Consider the following 27,286-nt stretch of genomic DNA (forward strand, 5'->3'; position numbering starts at 1 on the left):
CCCATATGTAATTGGTTAAGCCCGACCCTCCCCGAACACTCTTTGGGGAAGAATTCGCCGCTTCTCGCCACTTAATTTTTAGATTCGAAGTGGAATTGTTGCGAAACAGTTATAATGCATAAAGTTTGTTCTCGGCTGCACGCCCCGTCTGTGTTGGGGAAAACGGATTCGTGGAAATCACTGAACTTTTGTGTGGAATTCCACAAACAAGTTGGTAAGAGTGTTTTTGTCTCCACATTTAAAGTGACCGGAACATTAGTGTAAAGTTGTGAATAATTGTGGAACGTATAATTTATGCTCCGACCATAACGGTCCTGTCATAACAATAAAGGACGAATATCTATGCGTTTGATTTAACGGCTCTGGTTTTAATTTCCATTCAGTACCATGGTATTTTTGATGACAAATGGGTGTCATCATTATTTACATTATCTATCTATCTATCTATGTATCTATCTATCTATGTATCTATGTATCTATGTATCTATCTATCTATCTATCTATCTATCTATCTATCTATCTATCTATCTATCTATCTATCTATCTATCTATCTATCTATCATAAAACTAGAGAGATTCATAGAGATGGAGAGACTAAAGATACTTAAAAATAATCAATTCTCTTACTGCTGAGAGAGAGAGAGAGAGAGAGAGAGACTGTAACTGTCCTTATGCATTTCTAAGCACTAAAATGTTCCTCTGCCCAGGTGTGCTATGCCAAAAATCAGCAGTGAAACACACACCACCTGCCCTGCCCCAGATTCCCCTATGTGACTATAAACCTGAGCCATATCAGGTAAGAGGCTAATGTTTGGGGACATTCACAATAATTCACATGGAGAAATAAAATCATCAAATACACAGAGAAATAAATGTATCTTTAAGCATGAATGAATTCTCTTATAGGGCATGTCTAAAGAGCGTTTACTAGAGATTAGGAAACACAACTGCAACCCCATGACCATGAAGGTAACATATTACAAGAAGCCAGTCTTCATAAGCCAGGGTTTCATGCAGTGGCTGTGGGATGTGGATGGAAGACGCTATCTGGACTTGTTTGCGGGGGTGGCCACCGTCAGTGTAGGACACTGTAACCCGTAAGGTTCAATTTGTTGCTATGCAACATCTTTATTTGTTTATTTCTTGATGTGCTTTATAGTTTGTTTGAAATTTAATAAATGACTGCATTGCAATTAGATTAATATTTGTAAACTTGTTTATGCATGTTATTGCCCTGAGCTTTTACATGGTCTTAGTTTTAGTGTATGAAATGATGTTGGTTCCAAAATCGAATCAGAAGTTTGAATGTGGTTGCAGGAAAGTGACACAGGCAGCCGAGAAACAGTTAAGACGTCTATGGCACACAACACCCATCTACGTGTACCCACAAATGCAGGAGTATGCAGAGAAACTTGCATCTCTTTTGCCAGACCCACTGAAGGTATGTTTTCATTGCTGGAAATGGAAGGTTGAGCACAGCCGGATTTCAAACTGGGGTCCAGGCTGTTTTGTCTTAGGAAAAGTATTAAAAAAATATTATACTGTAAATGAAATGAAATTAAAGGCACAATATGTAAGAATTTTTTGCCATAAGAGGGCGCAGTTTCCAACCATAACAAAGGCGTAGGTTGATGACGCAGTGATGAGCTGAATGATGGGACTTGCTGTCAAGCTGATGGATCTAATGTTTATGGATGAGTGCAAACATTCATGTTTTTTAACATTACAGTGGTATGAAGCAGGTTGCGATTGCTAAAGAGACCGATATCACACGCGAGGATATAAAGGAATAAGGACATTTAATTCTACCGAACTACCCGCAAGTGCTGGATTACTCACACAGGTCAGTTTATTAGACGAATTAAACTTGTGAGGTAACGCAGCGCTGCTTCACTTGGTCTAACGTTACACTATCACTCTAAACGGCATTTATGTGTGTTGAAAGTTATAATGTTATACTACGTGTTAATTCGTTTGCTATACGAAACTAGCAGTAAGCTAGATCAACTTTAGAATAACATACTGACCATATTCTCATATTTCATCATGTTGAGCTAACGTTATAGAACATTGATTTGTTTTATTTACATTTGCTCACCTGTCTAATAAAAATGTCAAGTCGTGACTTGGGAAGCTCTGTCAAGTCCAAGTTAGTCGTGACTCGTGGATGGAGCTCTCGGCATCTCAAAAATGCCACAATGATATTGATTCTCATTTTAGTTCTCCTTATTTGTTCCCAAAGTCTGCTTGCCATGGTCTATGCTTGAAAGAAACAAGAACTGTGTGCCGCTAAACATTACACACTATGCAGTTGTCCACGTCTGTCGCCATGGTTAAGTCATGGCTATGGCAGTATGAACGGAAAGCAAGGATAGCGTGGAAAATAAAATGGGAATTTCTCTAAAATAAAAAATCTTTGGAGACTTTTGGGATATTGTAAGTACACAATTGCAGGAAATATATCACACTGTGCAAGTGATTTTGGATATTTTATTACAAAATTCTTACATATTGTACATTTAATTAACTTAAAGGAGTAGTTCACTTTTAAAAAAAACTTTTGCTGATAATTTACTCACCCCCATGTCATCCAAGATGTCCATGTCATTCTTTCCTCAGTCGAAAAGAAATTAAGGTTTTTGATGAAAACATTCCAGGATTTTTCTCTCCATATAATGGACTTCAATGGGAACCAAACGGTTCAAGGTCCAAATGAGAGTTTCATTGCAAACTGCACACTGTTCAAAGGGCTTTAAACGATTCCAGAAGATGAATAATGGTCTGATCAGGCGAAACGATCGCTCGTTTAAAAAAAGCTCAAATGGTCGCCTTGCTTTGTTCTGTGATGCGCGTTCGTGACTCTCCTGTTCGAACTCGTTCATCAAAATGAACAAATCTTTTCCTGAGTCAATTCGTTCATTTCGTTCGTTGAAGTAACCAAATGACACGAAAAAAAAGATTTGTGATTCGCGACCATTTGAGCTGTTCAAAGCCAAGGGCTTTAAACGATTCCAGACAATGAATAAGGGTCTTATTAAGCGAAACAATTGCTCATTTAAAAAAAAAATAACAAAGTTTAAGTTTTATAAGCTCAAATGGTCGTGAATCACACATTTTTTTCGTGTCATTTGGTTCATACATCAAACGAAATGAACGAATTGACTCGGGAAAAGATTTGTACATTTAAATGAACGAGTTCGAACAGGAGAGTCACGAACGCGCATCACAGAACAGAGCAAGGCGAGCATTTGAGCTTATAAAACGTAAACTTTTTTTTTTTTTTTTTAAATGAGCGATCGTTTCGCTTGATAAGACCTTTTTTTTTTTTTTTAAATGAGCGATCGTTTCGCTTGATAAGACCATTATTCATCGTCTGAAATCGTTTAAAGCCTTTTGAACAGTTTGCAGTTTGCACTGAAACTGTCTTTTGGACCTTGAACCGTTTGATTACTAGTGTATTATATCTGGAGAAAAATGCTGGAATGTTTTCATCAAAAACCTTAATTTCTTTTCGACTGAAGAAAGAAAGACATGGGCATCTTGAAAGACATGGGGGTGAGTAAATTAGCAACATTTTTGTTTTGTTTTTAAAGTGAACTACTCCTCCCATATATTTCAGTTTGTAATATTGTGATGGTCTATTTTTCTAGGTTGTGTATTTTACCAACAGTGGCTCGGAGGCTAATGACCTTGCAGTGCTAATGGCCAGACTTCACACAGGAAATTTTGACGTCATCACTCTCAGGTGAATGAACTTACTTGCCATTAAATCTTTCCAATAATTGAACAAATCGAAGACGGGGAGTTCTTGGGCAATCTGTTGGTGTCAGCTCAAGCAGCCCTGTTCAACTATAGATACAGTAATCTCACTGCATCATTTGTGTTTGTCTGCGCAGGGGCTCTTATCATGGTGGCAGTCCACAAGCGACAGGTCTGACATCCAACGCAGATTACAAATATCCCATCCCCTCTTCTCTGGGCTGCCATAATGTACATCTCACACCCACACATCTCTCCTTCTGTCAGCTACCTGCTTTATAATGTGATGTTCCTCAGTATCAGGTCCACAAACCAAATTATAAGAGGAAACATCAGAAGTTATTTTGGTGTATGAGTTTAATGCAAAAGTAACATAATTACTGTCAGACTTCATGAGGTTTGAAAAACAACCCAGTACATCTGTGCTTGTTTCCACCTTGGAATAAAACAAAATAGAAGTTTTTAATCTCACAATTCTGACATTTATTTCTCGCAAATTCGAGTTATAAATTCTGAATTGCAATAATTTCACAATTCTAAGAAATAAAGTCAGAATTGTAAAATATAAACTTGAAATTATAACATTTATCTTGCAGTTTAAATCTCACAATTCAGACTTTATAACTCGCAATTGCTTTCTGAGAAATTGATATTTATGGAAACCTGTTTTCACCACGGAATAAAAAAATACAAAAAGTAAATGCAACTCTTTTTTTGAAAAGTCATAAGTGTGATATTGAAAAAAATTATTTCCTTTTGTATTTTTTTTTTTCGTGGTGGAAACAAGCGTCGATAAATATCTGACCCATACAAAATATTAATATATTTTACTTCAGTTTTTTGAAATGCGTTTGAGTTTTGAGGTCTGTCTTGCAAAACTTTGTGGGTTTCATTTCCTATGTGGGTTGTGTTCATTGTAGACCATGTGTCCCGATGTGTTCAGCGGCCTCTGGGGAGGAAGCCACTGTAGAGACTCTCCAGTTCAAACCATCCGAGAATGCAGCTGCTCCCCAGGTACAAACACACACACACACACACAAGCAAAATGAGGGCGTATCATCGGCTTCTACTGTTTTTATATAAAGCTAATAATATAGTATAAATCTACAGCCACAAATATATACTATAAATATGGTCACACTTTAGATAAGGGTCCAATTCTCACTATTAAAGAACAATTAACTATGACTTTTGCCTCAAACTCCTAATTACTGCTTATCAATAGTTAGTAAGGTAGTTATTAAATTTAGGTAGGATTACAGAATGTAGAATATGGTCATGCAGAAAAAGGTTTTAATATGTGCTTTATATGCATTAATAAACAGACAATTTACTAGTAATATCCATGCTGTAACGATCACCAGCTGGAGTGCCCTTGAGAGCCACCAGACTATTATTACTACATTTCCCATAACTCACTGCCCAGACTTATCATCACTGATTGCATTTACAGTACCTGTGTCTCATTACCTGTTAGTCTTTGTCTATTTAGACCATGTTCACTCATTTACTCACTGCGAAGTTTTGTATGTTTCCGAGTAATTTCCCTTGTTTCATGTCTCTTGCTTTTTGGATTTCTTGCCTGTTCCGTGGATTACCCTTTCGCCTCTGACCCCGTCCCTGATTTGTTTGTTTGGACTGCCTGCCTGTGTTTTGACCTATTGCCTGTTTATTGGATTACGTGTCTGGATTGCCCCTATTGAGGCCAGCATCAATAAGAACATTCTAATGTGCTTAAAACCACTCAGAACATCTTAGCAACACCCTGGCAACCACTCGCAAGGCCCTAGCACAGTGGCAACAAGTTCTACACAAGCACCACTCGCATGCTCCTCAAGTCTAGCTCTTGTTCAATTGTTTGCACAAATTTCATGCATGATAGATTGTGAATCTCTGATTCTGTCTGTTCTCAGGTCACTGTCAGGCCAATGATATGTATATCGGTCAGTTCAAAGAGATGCTTGCTACAACTGTTCCCAATCGTATTGCTGCCTTCTTTGCAGAACCCATCCAGGTTTTATTACACCATACATTTCACTGAATCTGTGTTTGTATAAATGGAATTATAGAAACAAAAAATGCTATGAAAATCCTAAAAAAAATCAGCACTGAAACTTCTGTAGTAAACTATAGTACTAGTACTAACTATAACTATATAATATGACTAATACTATAACTTTGCTAATAGATGTAATAAGTTAATTAGCACAACATAAGAGCAAATAACTCATGTTTTTGTAAAGCAGGATGTCAGTATTTTGCCGTATATGGTCTATTGTAGCACAGTCTAGTTAATGGGAGACTGTATTTAATGTGTATAATTAAATAAAATTATTCTGATCAGTAACTCCTTCCATTTTCATCCAAGTGTAATTAAATAAACAGGCTAGAAGCATCCATGGAAGTGAAGTCTGTCGATACTATACGTTCTGTCTGCATCTTTATATTTATTGCATATTTTTCCAGTCCTGACTAAAATCAACAAATATGCGAAATATTACTGTTGTAAAAACAAAATACCACTAACAAGCTTGTCACCTCCAAATATTCACATATGGCATGTTACATCATGATTTTCATCTTTCTGCAGGGTGTTGGTGGGGCTGTTCAGTTTCCAAAAAACTACCTGAAAGACTCCTACCAGCTTGTTCGGGAGAAAGGAGGAATCTGTATAGCGGATGAGGTCTGAGAATTTGAGTAAATCCTATTCTGTACATCGGTGAAGCCAAACATGCAGTGTTGGTGCTTTAGATAGTAGAGATGACTCAGAATGATCACTCATGTTTTTAAAAAAACAAACTCTAGGCTGCATCTGAAATCGGATACATCCCTAATGTATAGTAGGCAAAAAAAAAACAAACAAAAAAAACAGTATGTGACAAAAGTAGGGGGTCTGGATTAACAGTACTCATAAAACAGTAGGACAAAAGTCATCAGATTACTTACTACTTCCGGCAAGATTCTGAAATGTTCATAAGATGGACACTTTACTATCCCTATGAGGTTTTTTGGTGTAAGGTTTACTTTGAAACAATTTTCACTGTAAATTGCTAGTAAATTTCACAAATAATTACAAAGAAATGGCAAGAGACACATTTAATTAAAAATTAAATGTTTAAGTATTTTTATGTAAACATTTTTACATTTTTGAAAAATCACAATTACAGTGTGAAAAAAATTATTATTTTATTTATTGCTATTTTTGGTTCTTTTAGGTCCAGACTGGCTTTGGCCGCACAGGGAGCCACTTTTGGGGTTTCCAAGGACATAATGTCATTCCAGACATGGTTACCATGGCAAAGGGCATTGCAAATGGCTTCCCGATGGGGGCTTTAGTCACCACAGCCGGTGAGGCTAGAGACTGCTACTGTTAAATCAGCCAAATTCTGATGAACTTATTGTGTGATTTACTAGATAAAGCTATCAACTGGTTTTTAAAATGTATTCTGTTTTAGAAAGTTTGCGTTCATAGTCTAAATTAACTGCCTTTAGACATGGAGAGACACAAGCACAGAATAAGGGACTATGCAGAAAAGGGAATGGTGAAACTGGAAGCAGCACTATGAACCCAGTAGTTAGGTCGAATTCAAGTTCCCACATGGCAGTCAATTAAAATAGTGTCCGAACAAAATAACTCTCTCATGTTACATTAATGTGGGAGGCTCAACGTTGTTCACCTCAACACTTTGTTATTTTAAAAAGATCTGGTTGAGTATTTCATTTTGTAAAACTCTGCGGTTAAATGCAAGATATTCTTTTTTGCTTTTTAAAGAAAGTTTTATTTGAGATAGGGCTCCTAATGTGGTACCACAGGGCCACATTCACCTCATTCACACATGTGGATCAAATAATGAGTTCAAATTCCTTACTAGTCCCACATACCTGAACGTTGAAAGCAGGCTGGAGTGCCACTGCTTGCTTGCCTAGTTTTCATTCACTCTAATTGGTCCTCTGGCTCTCGCTGTTTGCTCTTCATCCTGTGAGAAGCTGAGAGAGAATTGTGTTAAATCACATACAGCCTGAAAAGTTTGAATGCATCTAAAAAGTAAATAAAAACTTGAAGTATCTTGTCATGAGTGTGTTATGCATTTATTGTTGTTTTCAATATTGATATCATGCGATTTGCGTATTTTGCAGAGATTGCCAGGTCATTTGCCAAGGGAGTTCATTTCAACACATTCGGAGGAAACCCATTAGCCTGTGCAGTCGCCTCATCAGTGTTAGATGTAAGTACCGATCATTTGACTTTTTAGTTGTGTACAGTTTACATTTATTTAGTTTTGGTGTCAGCAGTAGTGATTACATAAAATGTAATTTTAAGTGTGATCAATTATAAACTAGAACAAAAATAAAATAAGACGTGGTATTATGGTAAATAATTATTATGGTATCTACATAGTTGTGAGTGAGTAAACAGTGCTAGGTATAGTAAACGAATACATGTAATCTGGATGACTGGATTACATAATCAGATTCCAAATAAAAAAAAAGTACTTGCAATTAGATTTCATTTTAAAATACTCGTATGAGAATAGTTATCTTTTTATTGATTACAATTACATATCAGACAAATTTATTGATTCTCACTAATTCGTTTTTTTTTTTTTCTTCTTGAAAATGCCTATGGCACAGTCAGAGGATATAGATTAAATTCCAGTTTTAGGTTTCCATTACACGAGAGTAGATGTAAAAACTTCATGCTGATTTGTACTCAGCCTTCGCCAAGATAAGCACAAACTGAGACGTGGCTTTACAGTAACCTATGCTTCTCCGTCCATTTACGCTTCTTTCCATATGGTGATATGAATCTCCTTCTGTTCGGTGTTAACGTCTGCAGTGTACTTGGTGCGTCAGCACACATGACGGCTGCAACCACAGTTTGGTCTCCCCAGCTCCACAACCGTCTGGATTGAGCCGAGTAGGGGACATCTCTAGGGCAGTGGTTCTCAACTCCAGTCCTCGGGACCCTGTGCTCTGCACATTTTGTATGTCTCTCTTACCTGACACACTCAGTTCAGTTCATAGAGTCTATCCTAACGAGCTGAGGAACTGAATCAGGTGTTAAATATGGGAGACATACACAATATACAGAGCAGACTGGAGTTGAGAACCACTGCTCTAGGGTCTTCAAGTGGGCACCTTCCGTCCTCAGTGTTTCGTCTCAAGAGGGCTCAACGGTGACTCTGTCACCCCCCTCCATCCCCGACTCAACTCAGCCCAGCTTACTGAACTTTACATCCCTCTCACTGCTGAGGTTGCTCCTTCCTCGTAGTTCACATGTGACCTAACCACAATCTTACAATCTCTCCGCAACCCAACCATACACACCAACTCGTTTGACTCTCGTCGTTAAAGCAGGTTCAGTAAAGCATTGGTTCTGTATGGCATACTACCAGTGGTGGAGGAAGTAGCTACTGAATCTCAGTACTTAAGTAAAAGTACAAATAACCAGATAATTACCAGATATTTACTTTAGTAAAAGTAGAAGTAACACAATGACAACCATACTTAAGTAAAAAGTACCTGATTTTCAATGTACTTTAAGTATTAAAAGTAAAAGTACTTGCATAACAATTGATTCTCTTAATGACTATTTTCTAATGATCAATAAAACATTTAATTCTAACTCATTCAACCTAATACTCCTATAATGATGTTCAATGATGATGGAAAAAAATTGCTTTCACCATTTCTGAAACAAGCTTGCAATTAGGCAATATAAATCATATGTTAATAACTATGTTTGCCAGTAAACGCGATTAATTTATGGTGTAATTCTGAACCTCTTGGCTTGCCATAATTCCACACGGTGTGTTTCCTATGCACGTAAAAACAAATTTTCGCATATAAATTGCAAGAAAAACACACTGCGTGCGAGACGCATTTAGTTGATGTATCTATGGCAGGGGAAAAACTGATCAGAAAATGTAATGAAAATGTAACAAAAGTTGTTGAAATGTAGTGGAGTAGAAAGTATAATAATTGCTGCAAAATGTAACGAAGTAAAAGTAAAAAGTATGCACTATTTATTCTACTTAAGTAAAGATACGTGAAAAATGTACTTAAGTAAAGTAACAAAGTATTTGTACTTCGTTACATTCCACCACTGCATACTACCTACTGCAAAACACAATTCCTGCCCAAACACCAACCCTCACGCAATATACACAGGGCCGTAATTACTATGCAAACTGTACAAATCGACAGACTCTTCGAGTTTTTCAAGAATTCTACGAACCTGTAGCGTGGCGGCCTGTACACAGCCAGTTAGAATCTTTCCGTCTCATCCACAGCCAGTTGCTGCTCCTCTCTTCTGCTTCAGATAAGTTATTTAGACTCCATCCTCGCTGTTCTGCTTCAGCAGCCAGATGACCATAGAACATCATATGTTGATCTGATAAGGAAACTGATCCACTCTCTTCCATTGACCAAAGGTCTTGCCAGCTCATCTTGTGTTGTTCCACACTCTACTCTCCTTGCTTGGCCTGGGAAATGGCCTTTCTACACCTCATCGTCTCCTTCTTTCCCATCTTGACTACCAGCTTCCTCCTTTGGTTCTGGGCCTGCCTTGTGCCATTTAAGAGGAGCTAAACTGAGCCCAAAACCCCCTCTTCCATGCTTTACCTCTCCCGCAATGTCACCAATTTGGAGAGAAAAAGCATCAGCATCAAGCATCAGTCAGTTTCGTCCTATTTCACTATTAAATGTTGAGATTATCAACACCTATAAAAGAATGGCTTCACTGACGCTTCAGTTCAATAAGCAGGCATTCCTGGGTTCTCAGGATGCTTAGAACAAATGTGAAATACTCAGACCGGCCCGTCTGGCACCAACAACCATTCCACGCTCAAAATTGCTTAAATCACATTTCTTTCCCATTCTGACATTCAGTTTGGTGTTCAGGAGATTGTCTTGACCAGGACCACACCTCTAAATGCATTGAAGCAACTTCCATGTGATTGGTTGATTAGATCATTGCATTAATGAGAAATTGAACAGGTGTTCCTAATAATCCTTTAAGTGAGTGTATGTGATAAATGCGTTAGGTCAAATAATCTAAATGTAATCAAAAAGTGGCCCAAATAAATTTACCTAAAAAGCTTAAAGCTAATAGATTACATTACTAGCTACATTGCTTGTCATGTAATTTGTAATCAGTAACGGCTGATTAAGTAATCTACCACAATAATATACATCATACAATATCTGCTATCGGCAATACTGAATACATAAAATGTAATGTTAAATGAGATAAATAATAGTATAATGATGGATGGAACTGCATTATTTGTAATATTATATGACTCATACTAGCTATTAAATACTTGAAATTGAAAGTTGTATGTTGGTTTCAGACAATAAAAGAAGACAAGATGCAGGAGAACAGTGCTGATGTAGGGACATACCTACTGACCGAACTGGCCAAGCTCCGGGACAAGTACAATATTATCGGCGATGTGAGGGGAAAAGGTCTTCAAATCGGGGTGGAGATGGTCAAAGACAAGGTGAATGAATGAAAGTTACAGTCTTCTTCACAGACATCCAATAAAAAAATGATCTACAATAAATGTGTATGGATTAATAATTTGTAAGGATACAAACTATTTATTATTATCTTTATATGTTACTTTGTCTTAAAAAGATTGAATGAAGCGAGTCTACATTTATTTGTTATAGAAACTAGCCTGACTAACATTCTGCCAAATGTCAGCAAGTATCCGTAAGTACAAACTCCCCAGCTTACGAAAAAAGCATGGAGTACGTATTTGTCAGCTGAAGGATCTTTAGTAAAGACATTTCGTTCCACCTGAACTCATGCCTTGAATACACAAAGACATCTGGCGGTGCACGTGTCCCACTGTGTACAGCTTTAATGATGGAAACTGCCTCTCATCTGAGTGCATTAAGCACAAACTACTGCAGCTTTTCTTCTAAAAGGAGCTCAGAATAAAATGAATGAAGAGACAAATGCAGATGCAATAGTAAAAAAATGACACGATTCAGCTTTAAATGTCTTAAACCACCTTGTTTTGTGAATGTTAATCCCAATGACACCTCAGGCCTTTGCTCGCTTCAGAAATCAAAGTGAAAATCCTCAAGCTTTGTGATTGTGCATCCACTTCATTAAACTTTATTTGTAGAGCAATAATGGTGTCTTGACCTTGAGGTACAAGAATAGTCGAATGAACGAGTTACTTTAGCTCCAGATGGAATAGTTAATGATTCAGAGTGTTTGTTGTGAGTGTAAGTCATTTTCCTCACAGGCAATGAGCTACAAAACTTGTTAGTCATTAACTTGAGCAGATAGCAATGAGACAGCATGTTTGAACATTCTCAGAAATACACTCAGCTGTCTGCTGGAGTTAAAAACACCCAGTGAACCTCTCTTACCTATGGTTATTTACTGGAAACTGTGTGAGGATGTGTGTCTAGAAAGATATTACAAACACGCTAAGAACGCTTCAGTGACCTTTCAGCAGATTTATGTGCTATTAAAATGGAAATTCACAGTGGAAGAAGTTCTTAAAAAAGAATTTACTCACTTTCTTCTTTTTTTAAAACCTATTTGTCTTTCTTTCATCAAACATGAGAGGAGATATTGTGCTGAAAATCAAAGCTGCATAAGTTTGGAATGACATATAGGGTGATTAAATGACTGAAATTCCACTTTTGGGAAAACTATTACATTTTCTAACCAAAAACATGTTTAATCAAGCAGCATACCTGAAATCGCTCTCTTAAAACCCACTTTGACATTTCTCTCAAAACTATGTCTAGGTCACCAGAAACCCGCTCCCACGAGAGGCCATGGCTGAGATCTTCGAAGACATTAAAGACATGGGCGTGCTGATTGGAAAAGGAGGACTGTACGGACAGGTAGGCGAGGTGACAGGGTCTATCTGTAAAGTGATTCTTGCGGAGATAGACATGAATGCCTGAGGTTTATCGCTGGGGATGTTGTGCAATGGAAAAGGTATTCCAGGGATTCACTTCGGTCCTGTGGTCGCTAAAATACCTCAGGAATCCTGCTTGTCTGAACTTATAGAAATAGTCACAGCAAGCAATGAATGTACACTTAAAGGAACAGTTCACCCCAAAAAGAACATTCTCTAAATATATATATATAAGGGCTGTGCAAAAATTAATTGCGATTAATCGCATCCAAAATAAAAGTCTGTGTTTACTTAATATATTTGTGTGTGCTGTATATAATTATTTTGTACATATAAATACCTATGCATGCATGTACAGTATATATTTAAGAATTATTTGCGCTTAAATTCTGTATATATATAAATACATAATCTATATTATATAAATATTTTATATATGAATAACACATTTTCTTAAATATATACATGCATGTGTGTGTATTTATATATACAAAATAATTATATACAGCACACACAAATATATTATGTAAACACAGACTTTTATTTTGGATGCGATTAAATCGCAATTAATTTTTGCACAGGCTATATATATATATACACACACACACACACATTTGAATCAAATTATATCTATAAATAATGTAATTATAATAGATTTTTATTATACTTTTTATTAACATTATATTCTAATGTAAAATACTACAATAAAAACTGAAATATTGTGAAATTTCTATTTATACATTTTAAAATACATTTCTACCTGTGATGCAAAGCTGAATTTTAATCATTCTAATATGCTGATTTGCCACATCAATTATTAATATCAACATTGAAAACAAATGTGCTGCTTAATATTCTTGTGGAAACATTTATTTAAAATCTTTTGTACCATTATAAATGTCTTTACTGTCACTTTTAATTCATTTAATGCATTCTTGCTGAATAAAACTTTTTTTTTTTTTTTTTTTAAATATTGACACCAAACTTTTGAATGGTTGTGTATGTATACAATTAATAGAATTTCACTAGATGCTTGTTTAGGTCAATTTGGGAACATTATGCACCTTTGTGGCTAAATCTGACAACATTTGTGTAGCACGCTTTATTTTAATCTTACGCATGATACTTTTTCTCAAACCCACCACCTCTCACCTGTTCTTTTCCAGACTTTCAGGATCAAGCCTCCTATGTGCATAACTAAAGACGACGCAGACTTCTTCCTCGCTGTATTCAACCAGGCAGTGCTCAACTACCTGGAGAGAAGATAAGACATGCAGAGCATGAAGAAGACACATAACATTGGCTCACATTTTATATGTAAAATTGCAACTAACACATTCTTCACACCTTCCTTAATGTATGCGTCAAGAACAATTGTTATCAGTAGCTGATTTGAGTACACTATACTTCAGAAACATAGCACTTTCAATAAGTACTTATAAGCACTTGACTGACCATCTAAAACCAGATATTTCAAGAAGTTTCAACAACTGGGACCAGTTCTACTCCCAGTTCTACCTTTTTGGAGACATGGAGAAAAACATGAATAATTCTAGTAATCTTACCTTCATGTAATACAGTATTTTAACAATTATTTGGTTCATTAAAATTATTTAATTATATATTTGACACTATTGTCATCTTAACATTATTTTCTAACAATACACCATGATATACCCCGTATAACAGGATTGTATTGTTTTACTGGTACAGATACATCTTACTAAGTTTCAAACAAACTCATAATCTGGTACAAACTACCTTTTCAATAAGAGAATTTCTTTCAGGATTGAAAAAAAAAAAAGATTTCTTGCAATGCTAAATAACGACTATACACATTTGTAGACTTTTACATATACATCAACCACAGGGTCTTGTCTAAAACCACACTGTTATAAATACATAAAACATGTTAGGAGCTTTTTGAGGGGATTAAATTCAAACCTGACCCAGTTCAAGTGACATTCATAGCTTATACCATTAAGGCACGCAAGGTCATAAATAAATCTGCTGCCTCTTAAAACGTTATATGAAGAGAAGGAGATTTCTGTCCTGCAAAGACAGCAACTGTTTATTAAATAAGCATCCGTTGTTTTGTTTTTTTCTAGTACTTTTTGAGATCCTTTCGTGGAAATCCACTGGTATTGTTTTGCATAACACCAAGCCTTTATATATTGCAGCTGACCTGTTACACACATAGTACATTAAACATATTTGAATGTTTAGCCTTTACCTCTTTATGATCTTAAACCCAATGGTCTTATTACCAATAATAACACTGTTGAGAGATTTTGCGGTTCATAGCTTATTTTTCCAAACAGAAACATTTCCAATAAAATGAAATCCATGTTCAAAACATCCAGTGGAGTTTTATTCCTCACGTTGCCTTTTACAGTTTACCTCTTTGGAATTGTCACTGTGAAAATGTGACATTAAACGTGCCATCATAATTACTCTTAACTTCCTAAAAAAAACACGACATTTGCACAGTCTACTCAATAGAAGCCTCATTGTCCTACAGGACCGCTCTGACGCACCAGATTATGCATCAAATATGGTAGGAATAAATGGCAGTTCTAGGGAAATCTTTTGGCATATGGTGCATTACAAAAGAAATGTCAGCCCACAGGGCACAAATTCATTCTCAGAGGGACAAAGACACGCAGGCCCATAAACGCACTCCCTGATGGTTGCACAACTGCACACACTGACAAGTGGACAGTCAGAGGGGCTTAAGTCTTTGTCTGCCTTTCAGTTATCTGTTCTTCCTGATGTCCTTCTTTTTCTTGCACGTTTGTGCAGCGTTACTAGAGTAGAGGGCAGTGGCGTGGCCTGTGGTCTTCAGGTGATCGAAAAGTTTGTTCCTGGTGGCAAATTCATACTGACAGGTCACACAGCGCAAGATGGTTTCCTTCTATAAGGAGCAGAAAAAAACATTGAGAAAAAGATACATTAAACTTTATTGCCACTAATTGTTTTTTCCTCATTTCTGAGAGTGATAAATAACTCCAAGCTAGGGCTGTAACATTTGGGATAAAATTACTGATAAAAATTGTGATTAAAATGCAATTAAAACAAATCTGCTGTGCTTGCTTATATTATTTTTATATATAAAATTATTGGTAGTTGTATTTTATAACCATGTTGATATATATATATATTACTAAATAAAAATATTAAAATGACTAAAAAAACTAAAGAAATAGTACTATAATATTTCCCTGTAAAATAAAACAGTATTTCTCAAGTATTTAAGAAAAATTATTACACTATTATTTTACATTACAAATGTAAATCTATAATACAAATCAAATTTTTATGGGTCTTGATTTCCTCATCAAACCATCAAATTTTATTTTGATGAAAAACTGCAGGGAGCATTTAAAGCTTTTCTTTTGATTGATAAGCACTTCTCATTACAAGCATGGGAAGAATTATTTCATTTATACTCAACAGTGTGTAGAACTACTTCATTTCACCAATCAGAATGAGAATCAACAAAGCTGGCATCTATGATTTTATTCAATTATAGATGATTATAGAAAACCATGTTATAATAAGTCATATGAACTTGTATATAACTGGATGATGATTATAAAACAGCTATAAGGCCACTAGAATGGCTGCTTGCTCACATGTACACACACACAAACGTAACTGTACTGTACACACCTCTTGAGCAACTTCTACACCGCCATTTGGTTTGCCATTCTTTTTAGAGTCTTTTCCACCTTTCTTCCCTTTTGACTTTTCAGAGCTGTATAAAGTGACATTAAGAGTTAATCTCAGTTCATATCAATATACAGAGAACCTTATAACAACTGAACTTTTTTGAACCGGTGATTGTTAAACAGGCATACGAGAGGCACCTTTTTTGGTCTCTTGGTTCACATCCCTCTGGTTTTACAAGCAGATTCTCATCTGGGTCCTCAGAGGGGACAGGGGCTTCCTCGCTGTTGCCCGAATCAGGTGCAGGTGGGGGACGCTCTTCTGTGGGCCGCTGGACTGGACTGTCCATCTCAGGCTCTTCTGGGAGATTCTACAGAACAACCGTATTAGAAAAATGACATTTTACTGGATCAAGTCTAGCCAATTCAAATACTTCTGAGGTTAGATTTCAGTGACTTACATTTACAGTTTTCTGCTGCCGTTTCTTTTTCTTCTGCCTTTTAGATAATCTGTAATCAAATGAACCAATCAGTGGACAAGAACAGCCAGCAATGCCACCAGATGCCTCGTTTAAGTACACAAACTTATAGGTATTCTACAAACTCCTTTATTTATTACAATTTTAGACAATATGAAAACGAATATTAAATAACTAATAAATAAAGTATTAGAATTTTTGATTCAGGACTGACATTATGTCAGTAGTGCATGATCAATCCTATTGATTTTAACATTAATATAATTAATCACCTTTTTACATTAACATTTGACTAATGCTCATAGTAGTCGCTTATAAAACAGGCATATATTGTCAAATACTATAATAGCGAAACAAATAAAATTTTATTCCGAGAGCACATCTCTAGTGCTATGGTTTACTTTTGTCTCGGTGTGCCACCAAGTTCATCACTATCATCATCATCGTCATCGTCCTCTTCCTCCTCTCTCTCCGCAGAGTTCTGACTCAGCGACTTGTCTTCCTTCTCCAGCTGTTGCCGTAGCAATGCCACCATCTCTCTGTGTTTTTTGGACTTCTCATGGTTTTTCATGCTGATGTGAGAAAAGCAGATTATACTGCTAAATTAAATGCATGTAATGCAAATTAGTTCAAAACATGCTATTTGTTTGTGTTTATTAAATTAATTAATAAAACATGTAGGCTAAAGTAGACAAACAACACCTAAGGAAAAAAAAATTCTAAATAAATAAATATCTACACTAATGTTAGTGTTGTCCATTTACATTACCATTCAAACATTTGGAATTAAAAAAGAAAAAAAAAATGTTTTTATTAAATTGATCACAGGTTACAGTATGAATGCTACAAAAGATTTATTCTTAAAGCATTTCTATTGAAATGCTGTTCAGTTGAACTTTCTATTTATCAAAGAAAACTGAAAAAATGTATCATGGTTTTCAAAAATATATATTAAACAGCACAACTGTTTTCAACATTGGTAATAATAATAAGAATAATAATAAATATTACCTGAGCACCAAATCAGCATATTAGAATGATATGTGAAGGATCATGTGACACTAAAAACTGGAGTAATGATACTGAAAATTAAGCTTTGCGTCACAGGAATAAATTACACTTTCAAATACATAACAGGTTTTTAAATTTTAAATTCTATTAATATTTCACAATATTGCTGTTTCTACTGCAGTTGTGATCTAATAAATGCAGCCTTGGTCAGCAGAAGAGATTAAAATTAACCATCTGTAGAATGGTAGTGTCAATTTTTATACTTTATAAATGTAAACCAACTAGAGAACTGAATTAAAAAATGACATAATGTTTATTAATTTGTGAAGTCGACGACTGAAAAAATGTGAGCTCTAAAAACTGAAATCCACATTTTTGATCAGTGAGGTGATGAGGGGTGTGCGACAGCAGTGCGCGTGTTCTCTCTGCTCCGTTCACTCACGCTTTATCGGATTTGAAAGATTTGTCACAGGCAGGGCAATACAGGTCATCATAATAGTCGTCCATTTCCACGGCACCATCTGCCTGCACCGCATCTGACAAAGGTCAAGCAGCTGTTAGAAAACGTTCCGTCCATTACTCACCAATGTTTTACAGTATGATTAAGGTATTTTTCATGACTTGGTGACGCTCTGTGTATCATCGCATTATATATGAATCACAGATGACTGTTCTTGTCCTGTCTATTTATATAGTGACCTCTACACTTATTTGGACACTGATGTCACACTTAAAAGTCACTAAATAGATGTAAAATACCAAAACAACTTGTCATGGCGTGACGTGGTTGAGAGGGTGTGCTTACAACAGTTTTTTTTTTTTTTTTTTTTTTTTTTGCAGGTGTTGCAGGACTGTTTGTGATCCTTCAAAACTTTGTTCAGTCTCAAAATCATAATGTGTCCCTGAACCTGTGACCTCCTGTACTCAGAATCCACTCAAGTATACATGTACGTCATCAGAACTCACCTCCCCTGTCTATGTTTGCCCTCTCCTGCCCGTTTTCCACCTCCTCGTCCTCTTCACTCTCTGATACGTCACCAAACTCTAGACCGTACTCGGCTTCCATCTGCTGCAGTTCTTTCTCCAGCTCTGACATGGCAGCCCAACTCTGTTCCTTATAGTCTTCCGCCAGCCTAATGGCACATATATCGGCATATTAGAATGATTCTGAAAGATCTTGTGACACTGAAGACTGGAGTAATGATGTTGAAAATTCAGCTTTGCCATTTCAGGAATAATTACTGTTCATTTATTCTTGTTAATATAGAAACAACTTTCACACACATCTGATTGATAGATAAACCACACATTCTTAACAGGTAAATGTACAGAAACTGAATAAACAAACAGATTAATCCTTATTAAAGCTATAAAAGTGTCAAGAGCAGTGAGTCATTTTCTTTTTGTCTTTTGTTCTTTGGTTAACATAATGACACAGACACCAGTAGGGTTATTAGTCACTTTAAAGGAGTAGTTCACTTAAAAAAAAAAAAAAAACTTTTGCTGATAATTTACTCACCCCCATGTCATCCAAGATGTCCATGTCATTCTTTCTTCAGTCGAAAAGAAATTAAGGTTTTTGATGAAAGCATTCCAGGATTTTTCTCCATATAATGGACTTCAATGGGAACCAAACGGTTTAAGGTCGAATCTTTTCCCGAGTCAACTCGTTCATTTCGTTCGTTGAATGAACCAAATGACACGAAAAAAGATTTGTTCATTTTGATAAACGAGTTCGAACAGGAGAGTCACGAACGCACATCACAGAACATAGCAAGGCGACCATTTGAGCTTATCAAACGTAAACTTTATTTATTTATTTTTTTAAATGAGCGATCATTTCGCTTGATAAGACCCTTATTCATCGTCTGGAATCATTTAAAGCCCATTGAACAGTTTGCAGTTTGCACTGAAACTGTCTTTTGGACCGTTTGGTTCCCATTGAAGTCCATTATATGGAGAAAAATCCTGGAATGTTTTCATCTAAAACCTTAATTTCTTTACTAGTTCTTTACTAAAATACTAGTGTGCCTAAGACTTCTGCACAGTACTGTATATATACAGCATATACTGTATATGTGTGTGTATATCTGAAAGGTCGCGTGAAACTGAAGACTGGAGTAATGGCTGATCAAATAAATGCTTTGGTGAACTAAGATTTTTATTTTATTTGTTTAACTCAAAAGCTCTGATATTTCAATATATCTATATAGCTATTTATATAAAGCTAAATATCTCTCCTAGTTGACACATTTGTACCACTGTATGGTCAAAACATGCCGCCATATCACCCAGTCCATGGGCTAATCTCACTCACTTGGCCTGGTCGAGCTTTTGTTTTCTCCTCAGTTCTTCAGCTTTCTTGGCCTTCTCCGCATTCTGCTCTTCCACTAGTTTCTTATGGGCCTGAACGCGCTTGTCACGTTTTCGGACAAAGGCCACCAGTGACCGCACCAGCTCGCTGTGCTCTTTCCTGGCCTTGTCCCTGGTTTTCTTGTTCTCTTTCTCCATGGCTCTCTTCTCCCAGCGGTTGGAGGCCTGTCGCGTGTCGTATTCCTCCTTCCACGCAAAGTTTTTGCGCGTACAGAAGCTCTGCCAGTAGCCGTAGAATAAATGCACCACCTGAGAGGGAAACCAGGGAAACAAAATTGAGAGAAAACCAGAGCCAAATGTGAAGAGAACCTATAATACTATATAACTAGATTTTATTGATAAACGTCCTGGATGCTTTATCCTTTTAACAAAAATATGAAGAGGCCTGTACAGTCATCCTCATTTCATCTGCTTCTTGAAGGCCTCCACTAATGGCAAATGACTACAAAACCTCCATTAGGTAAAGTGCAGGAATGGGCCACACCGGAAAGGGAAATGGTTTAGATCACTTAAGAGCCTTCAGGTCTAACTGGAGTGGGTGAATTTCATTGTTCAGACCCTGGAGAAAATATTCTCGATGGATAGCTTGAACCAAATGTGAAGTCTTCAGTCAAGATTTTCCCCCTCTTTTGTCGAACAATCTGAAATGTATTTTCAGATACGAAATACTGACGTCCTACTGTTACCTGTACTAGCTTATTTGGACAAGTATTTAGATGGGAATGCTTTCGTGTTCCATTTATCTAAATTAATAATCCACAGTCTCATTTGGCTGAAAGGTCTAAAATGCACTAGACCCCCTGAAGAACTCTCTCTGATGCCATGTTTTGCCAATCCAGTGTTTTCTTGGTACAATCTATACATATCTCTCGAACAAACCATCTCAAATCATCTTTTTTAAACAATTCATCAAAAAAATGTCTTTCAATTCTGTCTCAAGATTTGTTCCGTTTTCTAACGATTCTGGTTCCGATTCCAATTCTTTTAAAGATTCCATTAACAATTGTACAAGTACTTGAAAAAGTTTGTGTCTTTAGACTGATTCAAACTGATAACAGAATTATTTTTGACTGATTCACTAAAAATAGCCAGCTCAAAAGAGTCAGAATCATGTACAGCACCATTTAAACGTTTGGGGTTGTTTTTTTTTTTTTAAAGATATCTCTTCTGTTCACCAAGGTTGTATCTTTTAGATCAAAAATACAGTAAAAACAGTAACATTGTGAAATATTATTTCAATACAAAATAAATGTTTTCAATTTTCATATATTTCCAAGTTTAATTTCTTCCTGTGATGCAAAGCTGAATTTTCAGCATCATTACGCAGTCTTCAGTGTCACATGATCCTTCAGAAATCATTCTGATATGCCGATTTGCTACTCAAGAAACATTTTTTTTGTAATACTATAAATGTTGAAACAGTTTTTTCAGGATTCTTTGATGAACAGAAAGTTCAAAATCCAATAGAAATCTTTTTGTAACTTTATAAATGTCTTCACTGTCTTTTGACCTCAAACTTTTCAACAGTAGTATAAGTCACACTGGTGGTGACACTGTGTTTTTGATGCGTGTGTAACCGGCAAGTTCATCCCAATAGATGGTTATATTTTCTATTTATTATTTTTGCATTATTTTGCAACATCCAATCATCAAATTTAATTCAAATTCAGAATGCAAGATCCAAACTCCAAACTTCTGCTTTGTATCTGTAGATTATTAGAATGCATGAAATACTAAGTATTTGAGTGTGCTGTTCCACCTGCACTGCTGATGCCAAGAACCTAATGGAAACTAGTAGTTTCAAGTATATTGATTTTTTTAAAGGCACTAAGGAACACCCATCTGAAACAATGAACAACTAATTGCTGGAGGGACATTTTGATAAAAGCAAACCCTCTGTTAAAGGTCTACCCATTCTGTAATGAATCATAGGGTGGATAAACATGTCCTTTTTACCATATCTCTCTCCTGCTCAAACCATAATTATCTCATGCCTCTCACCCAAACTTTGTCAAGACGTAACAGTAAAAGCCGTAATAATGTGTGCTAGTGTCAACATACAGTGTCATAGTCACTTTGAGAGTCTCCAAATGAGGGAAACTCATCCTCCTCGTCTTCCTCATCTTTGCTGTGCTCCATCTCCTCCTTTACAATAGACTCAAACAGGTTCCTGTATACAGTGTAAAAGCCCTACAGAGACACAATTAAAAACACATAACACATACATTTCTACAATTAATAATCTCAATCACTCCAAACTGAAAGCAAGAGTTTCAACATGAACTTCTACTGCCCTCCAGTGGTACATGATGTTGTCCACTTTACAAATTGTAAATGTTAAAGGGGTGATGAACTGAGAAAGCAAATTTTCCTTGAGCTTTTGACATCTAAGTGGTTATCATATTTATAAGAATATCCTGTAAGTTTCAGAACTGAAAACAGCCTATACTTATTAATTTTGATGTTTTGTTTAATGTAAAAACCAAGAAAACGCCATAAGTTGACCTCAGACAACAATATCAATTTTTTTTAAAAAGCCAGTTCATGACCCCTTTAAAAAGTAAATTAACTAGTTTAGTTTTTTTTTTTCTTTAATATCAATGGCAGGCAGGCATATGTATGGATGCTTGTTTCCCCCACAGAATAAAAAAATAAAATAAAAATCGGACATTTTTTCTATTTCGAACTCTATATCTTTCAACTCAGACTTTATAATGTGAAATTGCAAGTTTATATCTCAATACTGACGTTTTTTATCTCGCAATTTCAAGCTTATCTAAAAAAAACCTCACAATTCAAAAATTTTAACTCACATTGCCAGTCTGAAAAAGTCAGAATTGCAAAATATATACTCGCAATTGTGAGATAAAAAACACGCCAGAATTGAGATGTAAACTTGCAATTTCACCTTATGAAGTCTGATTTGAAAGATATAGTATGAAAGGTCAGAATTGTGAGATAAAAGTAACAATTACGTTTTTTTACTTTTTCATTCTGTGGTGGAAACAAGCTACCATACATATGAACTATACATTAAAAATAGCTAAATGGACAATGCAACATTTTCAATGAAAAAAGGATGAACGGACATCTAGGTATGAGGCTATTGACCAACTAAAAATACATTTTAATATTCACCTGTTCGTCATCTCCGTAACCCGAGTAACAGGTGACAGTGAAGAACTGCACGAGATCAATGCTGTCGTCCTGGTACTCTCCGCTGACTCCTCCTTTCAGCAGCGCCTCTCGGTGGTTATCATACCTTAAAACAAAAGTAACAGCCATATCAATAATTAAACATTAATGTATGTATAATGAAGACTGTTCATTTGAATAAGCCTTTTTAGTATATAAACGGGCAAAAACAGATTAGTATTACTGGTACTCTACCACACTTTATAGAGATAACGTGTCAGAAAACAACAATAATTTTTATTGATATACGTTATAACATTGACTATGTAACAAATTACTATTGCCATATATTTGCAATAGTTTTGGAATTCATAAAGAAACAATGGCTATAAATTCAGCAATGGCATATACGCTGCAAGTCTAATTTTTTTAATGTATATTTAATTTATTTGTTATTCATATTATATTCCTGATTTATTTGCAATTTCCAACCCATTCCACATGCATCCAATACTTGTGCAAACGAAATCCTCATTTCTATTAGACAGCTAGACCATGCAGATAACAATACATACTTCTCTCTGTCATTCCAAGCCCATATGCTGTTATTTTTTCCATAGAACACAAAGGAGAATTAAAAGCAGCAGCCACTTCTGTCAAAAAGCTTCACAAAAGTAGTTAATCCATACCACCATATGGAAAATAGCCATTTAAAACTTTTTGTGTTCATTGGAAAAAACATGGTTTGGAAAAACATCCGATGAGAATTTAAGAATGACAAAATGTTAACGTTGGGGTAAACTATTCCCTTAACCCTTTAACTAGCACCCCCACAAGCCGAAAATGACATACTCAAAATAAAAGAGCTTTGGTCTTTTAAAAAGACCATGTGAGAATTTATAGATTTTAGTCATGTGTTTGTCGTGGAGCCCTGGGGGCCAAAACAGCCACAGAACTGCAGCACAAAACAAAAATATGTAAACAAGATGCAAGTTTTATCTACTTGTGATCCATATACAACACCTGCTGCAGTATTTCAACCAATAAAAACAGCAGAATATTCTAAAATGCTTAACATGAAACACTTAAGGATTGAATTAAGCCAAGTTTATAGCAAATCAAGGATTTGTTGATCTGGGTTAAATTTTAAATCAAGTTTTGTTGCACCACCTCTTAATTAACAAATTAGGGATTAGATTCTGACCTGTGAAATCTGTGCAAATGAGCCTAGAATATGAATGCAACATGTTTTCTTTATAATGGTTTTCGATAAAATAAAATAAAAATAAATAAAAACGCTTAACAAGAAATCGTGTGTTGCATTTATAGTCTGTGTTGTGCTTGCCTGTACAAAGTACGGATCCTCATCAGTAAGGTCAAGGTGTATTGAATTTGGTCTTTCAATATTACGATCTTAGTACTTAATAAAAAAGTGATCAAAATGACTGGCGGGCAGCAGAGGAAAGTTTTTCCTTGTTTTTCCCTCCAGGTGGATGTTCCTGGATGATCAGTTTAAGAGAAGCTCAAATAGAGTAATCCTTATGATGTGACGCCGAAGGCCAAGTATGGCTATGGCCACCCAAACTCGGATTTTGTCCTCTGCATTTATTCAAGTTTGTGCAAACACACACAGATCAGTGAGTAGTGAACAAACACACAAACACATACTGATATTAAGACAAACAAAGATAAAACCAAGATAAATGTTCCGGTTTAAGTTTGAGAGAGAAAAAAAAAAAACGGAAGTATAAAAGTATTTCACACGACACAGAACAGTGGTGAAGGTCGCGCTGCTCAAAGTCAATAACTGAATATGAGAGAGATTGTGGCTTTGAAGCTAAACACACACTGGAATGAATTACTCATGGAAAACTGGACATTTTCTCACCATCTGATTCTGTGCACACCATGTTTCTTGTACAAGGAAGTTCTAATATTTACCAAACTGATACTGGTTAAGATCCCCATTAGAATCAGCAACTCTCACTATGGGGGTGGGTGGGAATGGATTCCAACAGCTGGATTTATTCATTTACTTGTTACTTGCAAATTCTCAGTCCCTGACACTATAATAAGGCAATTTGCATTTTGGATCATAACTCTGGAGCCTATGATATTTTATCCCGCATTTCTGAATTTTTTTTCACACAAGGGAGTTTAACCCCTGTTGTGCATAATTTTGTTTGCCTAAAAAAACAGAAATTGTTTTGTTTTCATTTGCTTACATTTTAAAAGAATAAACAAATTGTTAATGTTTCATACTTTTATTTGATAATATGTTTTAAATCAAAAGTCCAGAACACTTTGGTTGCCTTTGGCTTGCACAGTTGGGGATATTCAAATTATTTAAACCAATCATTAATACCATTGATCAGCTCAACCAAACGTGGATGTTTTTCCACTAAGAAATGTATATTGTTATTATACTTTTGATTGATACTGTGAAGCTGCTTTGATACGATATGTTTTGAAAAGCACTATATAAATATTCTTGACTTAAAAAAAAAAAATACAGTATTTCTAAAAAAAAAAAAAACGTAAAACAAAAATGTATTTCATAGGACCCTAACATTTTTTGTTACATTTTTAACTGTATAGGTTTCATGATTTCAATTAATTATACATGATTACTAATATGTAATTTAACCATTAAATCTGAGTCCAAAAAAAGTAAACCGGAACTAGAGAAAGAAAATTAACTAAATTTCACAGGGCCCTAATTTGGTGACCAGACCAAACCCAGACTAAAATGCATGTTTGAGCGGTTTTAACTGAAAGCAACTTTCAGTGACATATCTTAAAATGTCAGTGCCATTGTTTTGTCTCAAGATTCACACCAGTAATGTTGTTTTCTTACCTAAGGAACATTTATAAAAGCTACTTAAATGTAATAGTTGAACTAAGGCCTAATCATGGCTTAATCTAAGCACTGTCTGTGAAACCAGGCCACAGTGGTGGTGTTGATTTCCCAGGTTTGATATAGGTCTTACCAGGCTCTCTCCTGTGGATCACTCAGAACATCATATGCAGCCTGGATCAGTTTGAACAGCTCTGCAGCCTCATCTGCGTTATCCAAGTTCTTGTCTAGAATCAGAATAAAAGATATGATACATTCTTACATAATGTCATTATTAAACTGACGTCCAGCTATAACGCTAATTAACAGCACTTTTGACAGGTCGTCGCTGACTAATTGTTTGAGAACATGTAACGTTAGAAATAGGAGGCGACACCAACACCCTTATTATAAAATGGGGCAATTACGGAAAAGATAAAATGAAATCAAATACCTGGGTGCCATTTCAAGGCTAATTTCCTATAAGCCTTTTTCAGTTCGTCGTCCGAAGCGTCTTTTTTAACGCCTAGCACTTCATAGTGACACTTCATCCTGACTCGGACTTGAAGAATATCTTACACAAACTGTAAAGGCTATCCTTTGAAGACCACTGTCATTTAACTACAGCACACACGAAATGTCATCAATGTACCCACGTGGGTCGTGAAATAAAACTATAACAACGCTACAACCTATTATCACACTAAATATAATAAAAATGAGACATTATTACAAAGGATAAACTAGCTTATTCATCAATTTCTTGGACAGATGACATATTTACACTCGACAGAAAAATCACACGAAGCCGGTGTCGTGTGTGGATCTGCGGCGCATGAAATTAACGTCACACACGAGGAGCGCTGCTATTGGCTGAGAGTTGGCTATTACTTTTTTCATATAAATTCTGTTTTTTAGTAATTTCAATTTTTGTGTGTGTTTGCATTGACAAAATACAGCAAGGATACAATAACTTTTAAGAATAAATTAACATTTCTGAATATGTTCCATACCACCCATCTGATAGGCTGTTTGTGAGCATAAACACATACATTAATCGCATAGATTGATTACATGATCGTGAAATGCTTATATAAACATTAGTTTAAAATATTTGATTTATTGTTCATG

General features: G+C 35.8%; 2 protein-coding genes across 2 annotated transcripts; one reads left to right on the top strand and one right to left on the bottom strand.

Annotated features, from left to right (window-relative positions):
* The first annotated feature begins 22 nt into the window (after nt 1–22).
* On the top strand, nt 23–15,011 carry agxt2 (alanine--glyoxylate aminotransferase 2). The gene is made up of 14 exons (XM_039688156.2): nt 23–214; nt 708–796; nt 907–1,097; nt 1,318–1,441; nt 3,651–3,745; nt 3,897–3,990; nt 4,680–4,773; nt 5,673–5,773; nt 6,350–6,442; nt 6,975–7,107; nt 7,897–7,985; nt 11,115–11,264; nt 12,538–12,636; nt 13,820–15,011. Exons 1-14 carry the CDS (start codon nt 115–117, stop codon nt 13,919–13,921), a joined length of 1,554 nt encoding a protein of 517 aa, XP_039544090.2. The 5' UTR covers nt 23–114; the 3' UTR covers nt 13,922–15,011.
* dnajc21 (DnaJ heat shock protein family (Hsp40) member C21) lies at nt 15,003–27,000 on the bottom strand. Its single transcript, XM_039688266.2, has 12 exons — nt 26,610–27,000; nt 26,310–26,403; nt 23,323–23,446; nt 22,246–22,374; nt 20,129–20,433; nt 18,778–18,944; nt 18,254–18,347; nt 17,202–17,372; nt 16,783–16,831; nt 16,523–16,692; nt 16,326–16,410; nt 15,003–15,567 (listed from the first exon to the last, which is right to left on the bottom strand). Exons 1-12 carry the CDS (start codon nt 26,704–26,706, stop codon nt 15,409–15,411), a joined length of 1,644 nt encoding a protein of 547 aa, XP_039544200.2. The 5' UTR covers nt 26,707–27,000; the 3' UTR covers nt 15,003–15,408.
* Between the last annotated feature and the right edge of the window lie 286 nt (nt 27,001–27,286).

Source organism: Pimephales promelas, chromosome 19 (genome assembly GCF_988280905.1).
Source record: "Pimephales promelas chromosome 19, fPimPro1.hap1.1, whole genome shotgun sequence".
Classification (NCBI taxonomy): Eukaryota; Metazoa; Chordata; class Actinopteri; order Cypriniformes; family Leuciscidae; genus Pimephales; species Pimephales promelas.

Coding starts and splice junctions, on each gene's coding strand:
- agxt2 (XM_039688156.2), top strand. CDS start 115: ATGCATAAAGTTTGTTCTCGGCTGCACGCCCCGTCTGTGTTGGGGAAA. Junction 215..707: donor GGAATTCCACAAACAAGTTG/GTAAGAGTGTTT, acceptor TCCTCTGCCCAG/GTGTGCTATGCCAAAAATCA. Junction 3,746..3,896: donor TTTGACGTCATCACTCTCAG/GTGAATGAACTT, acceptor TTGTCTGCGCAG/GGGCTCTTATCATGGTGGCA.
- dnajc21 (XM_039688266.2), bottom strand. CDS start 26,706: ATGAAGTGTCACTATGAAGTGCTAGGCGTTAAAAAAGACGCTTCGGAC. Junction 18,348..18,777: donor GGCAAACATAGACAGGGGAG/GTGAGTTCTGAT, acceptor GACCTTTGTCAG/ATGCGGTGCAGGCAGATGGT. Junction 15,568..16,325: donor GTGTAGAAGTTGCTCAAGAG/GTGTGTACAGTA, acceptor TGCTCCTTATAG/AAGGAAACCATCTTGCGCTG.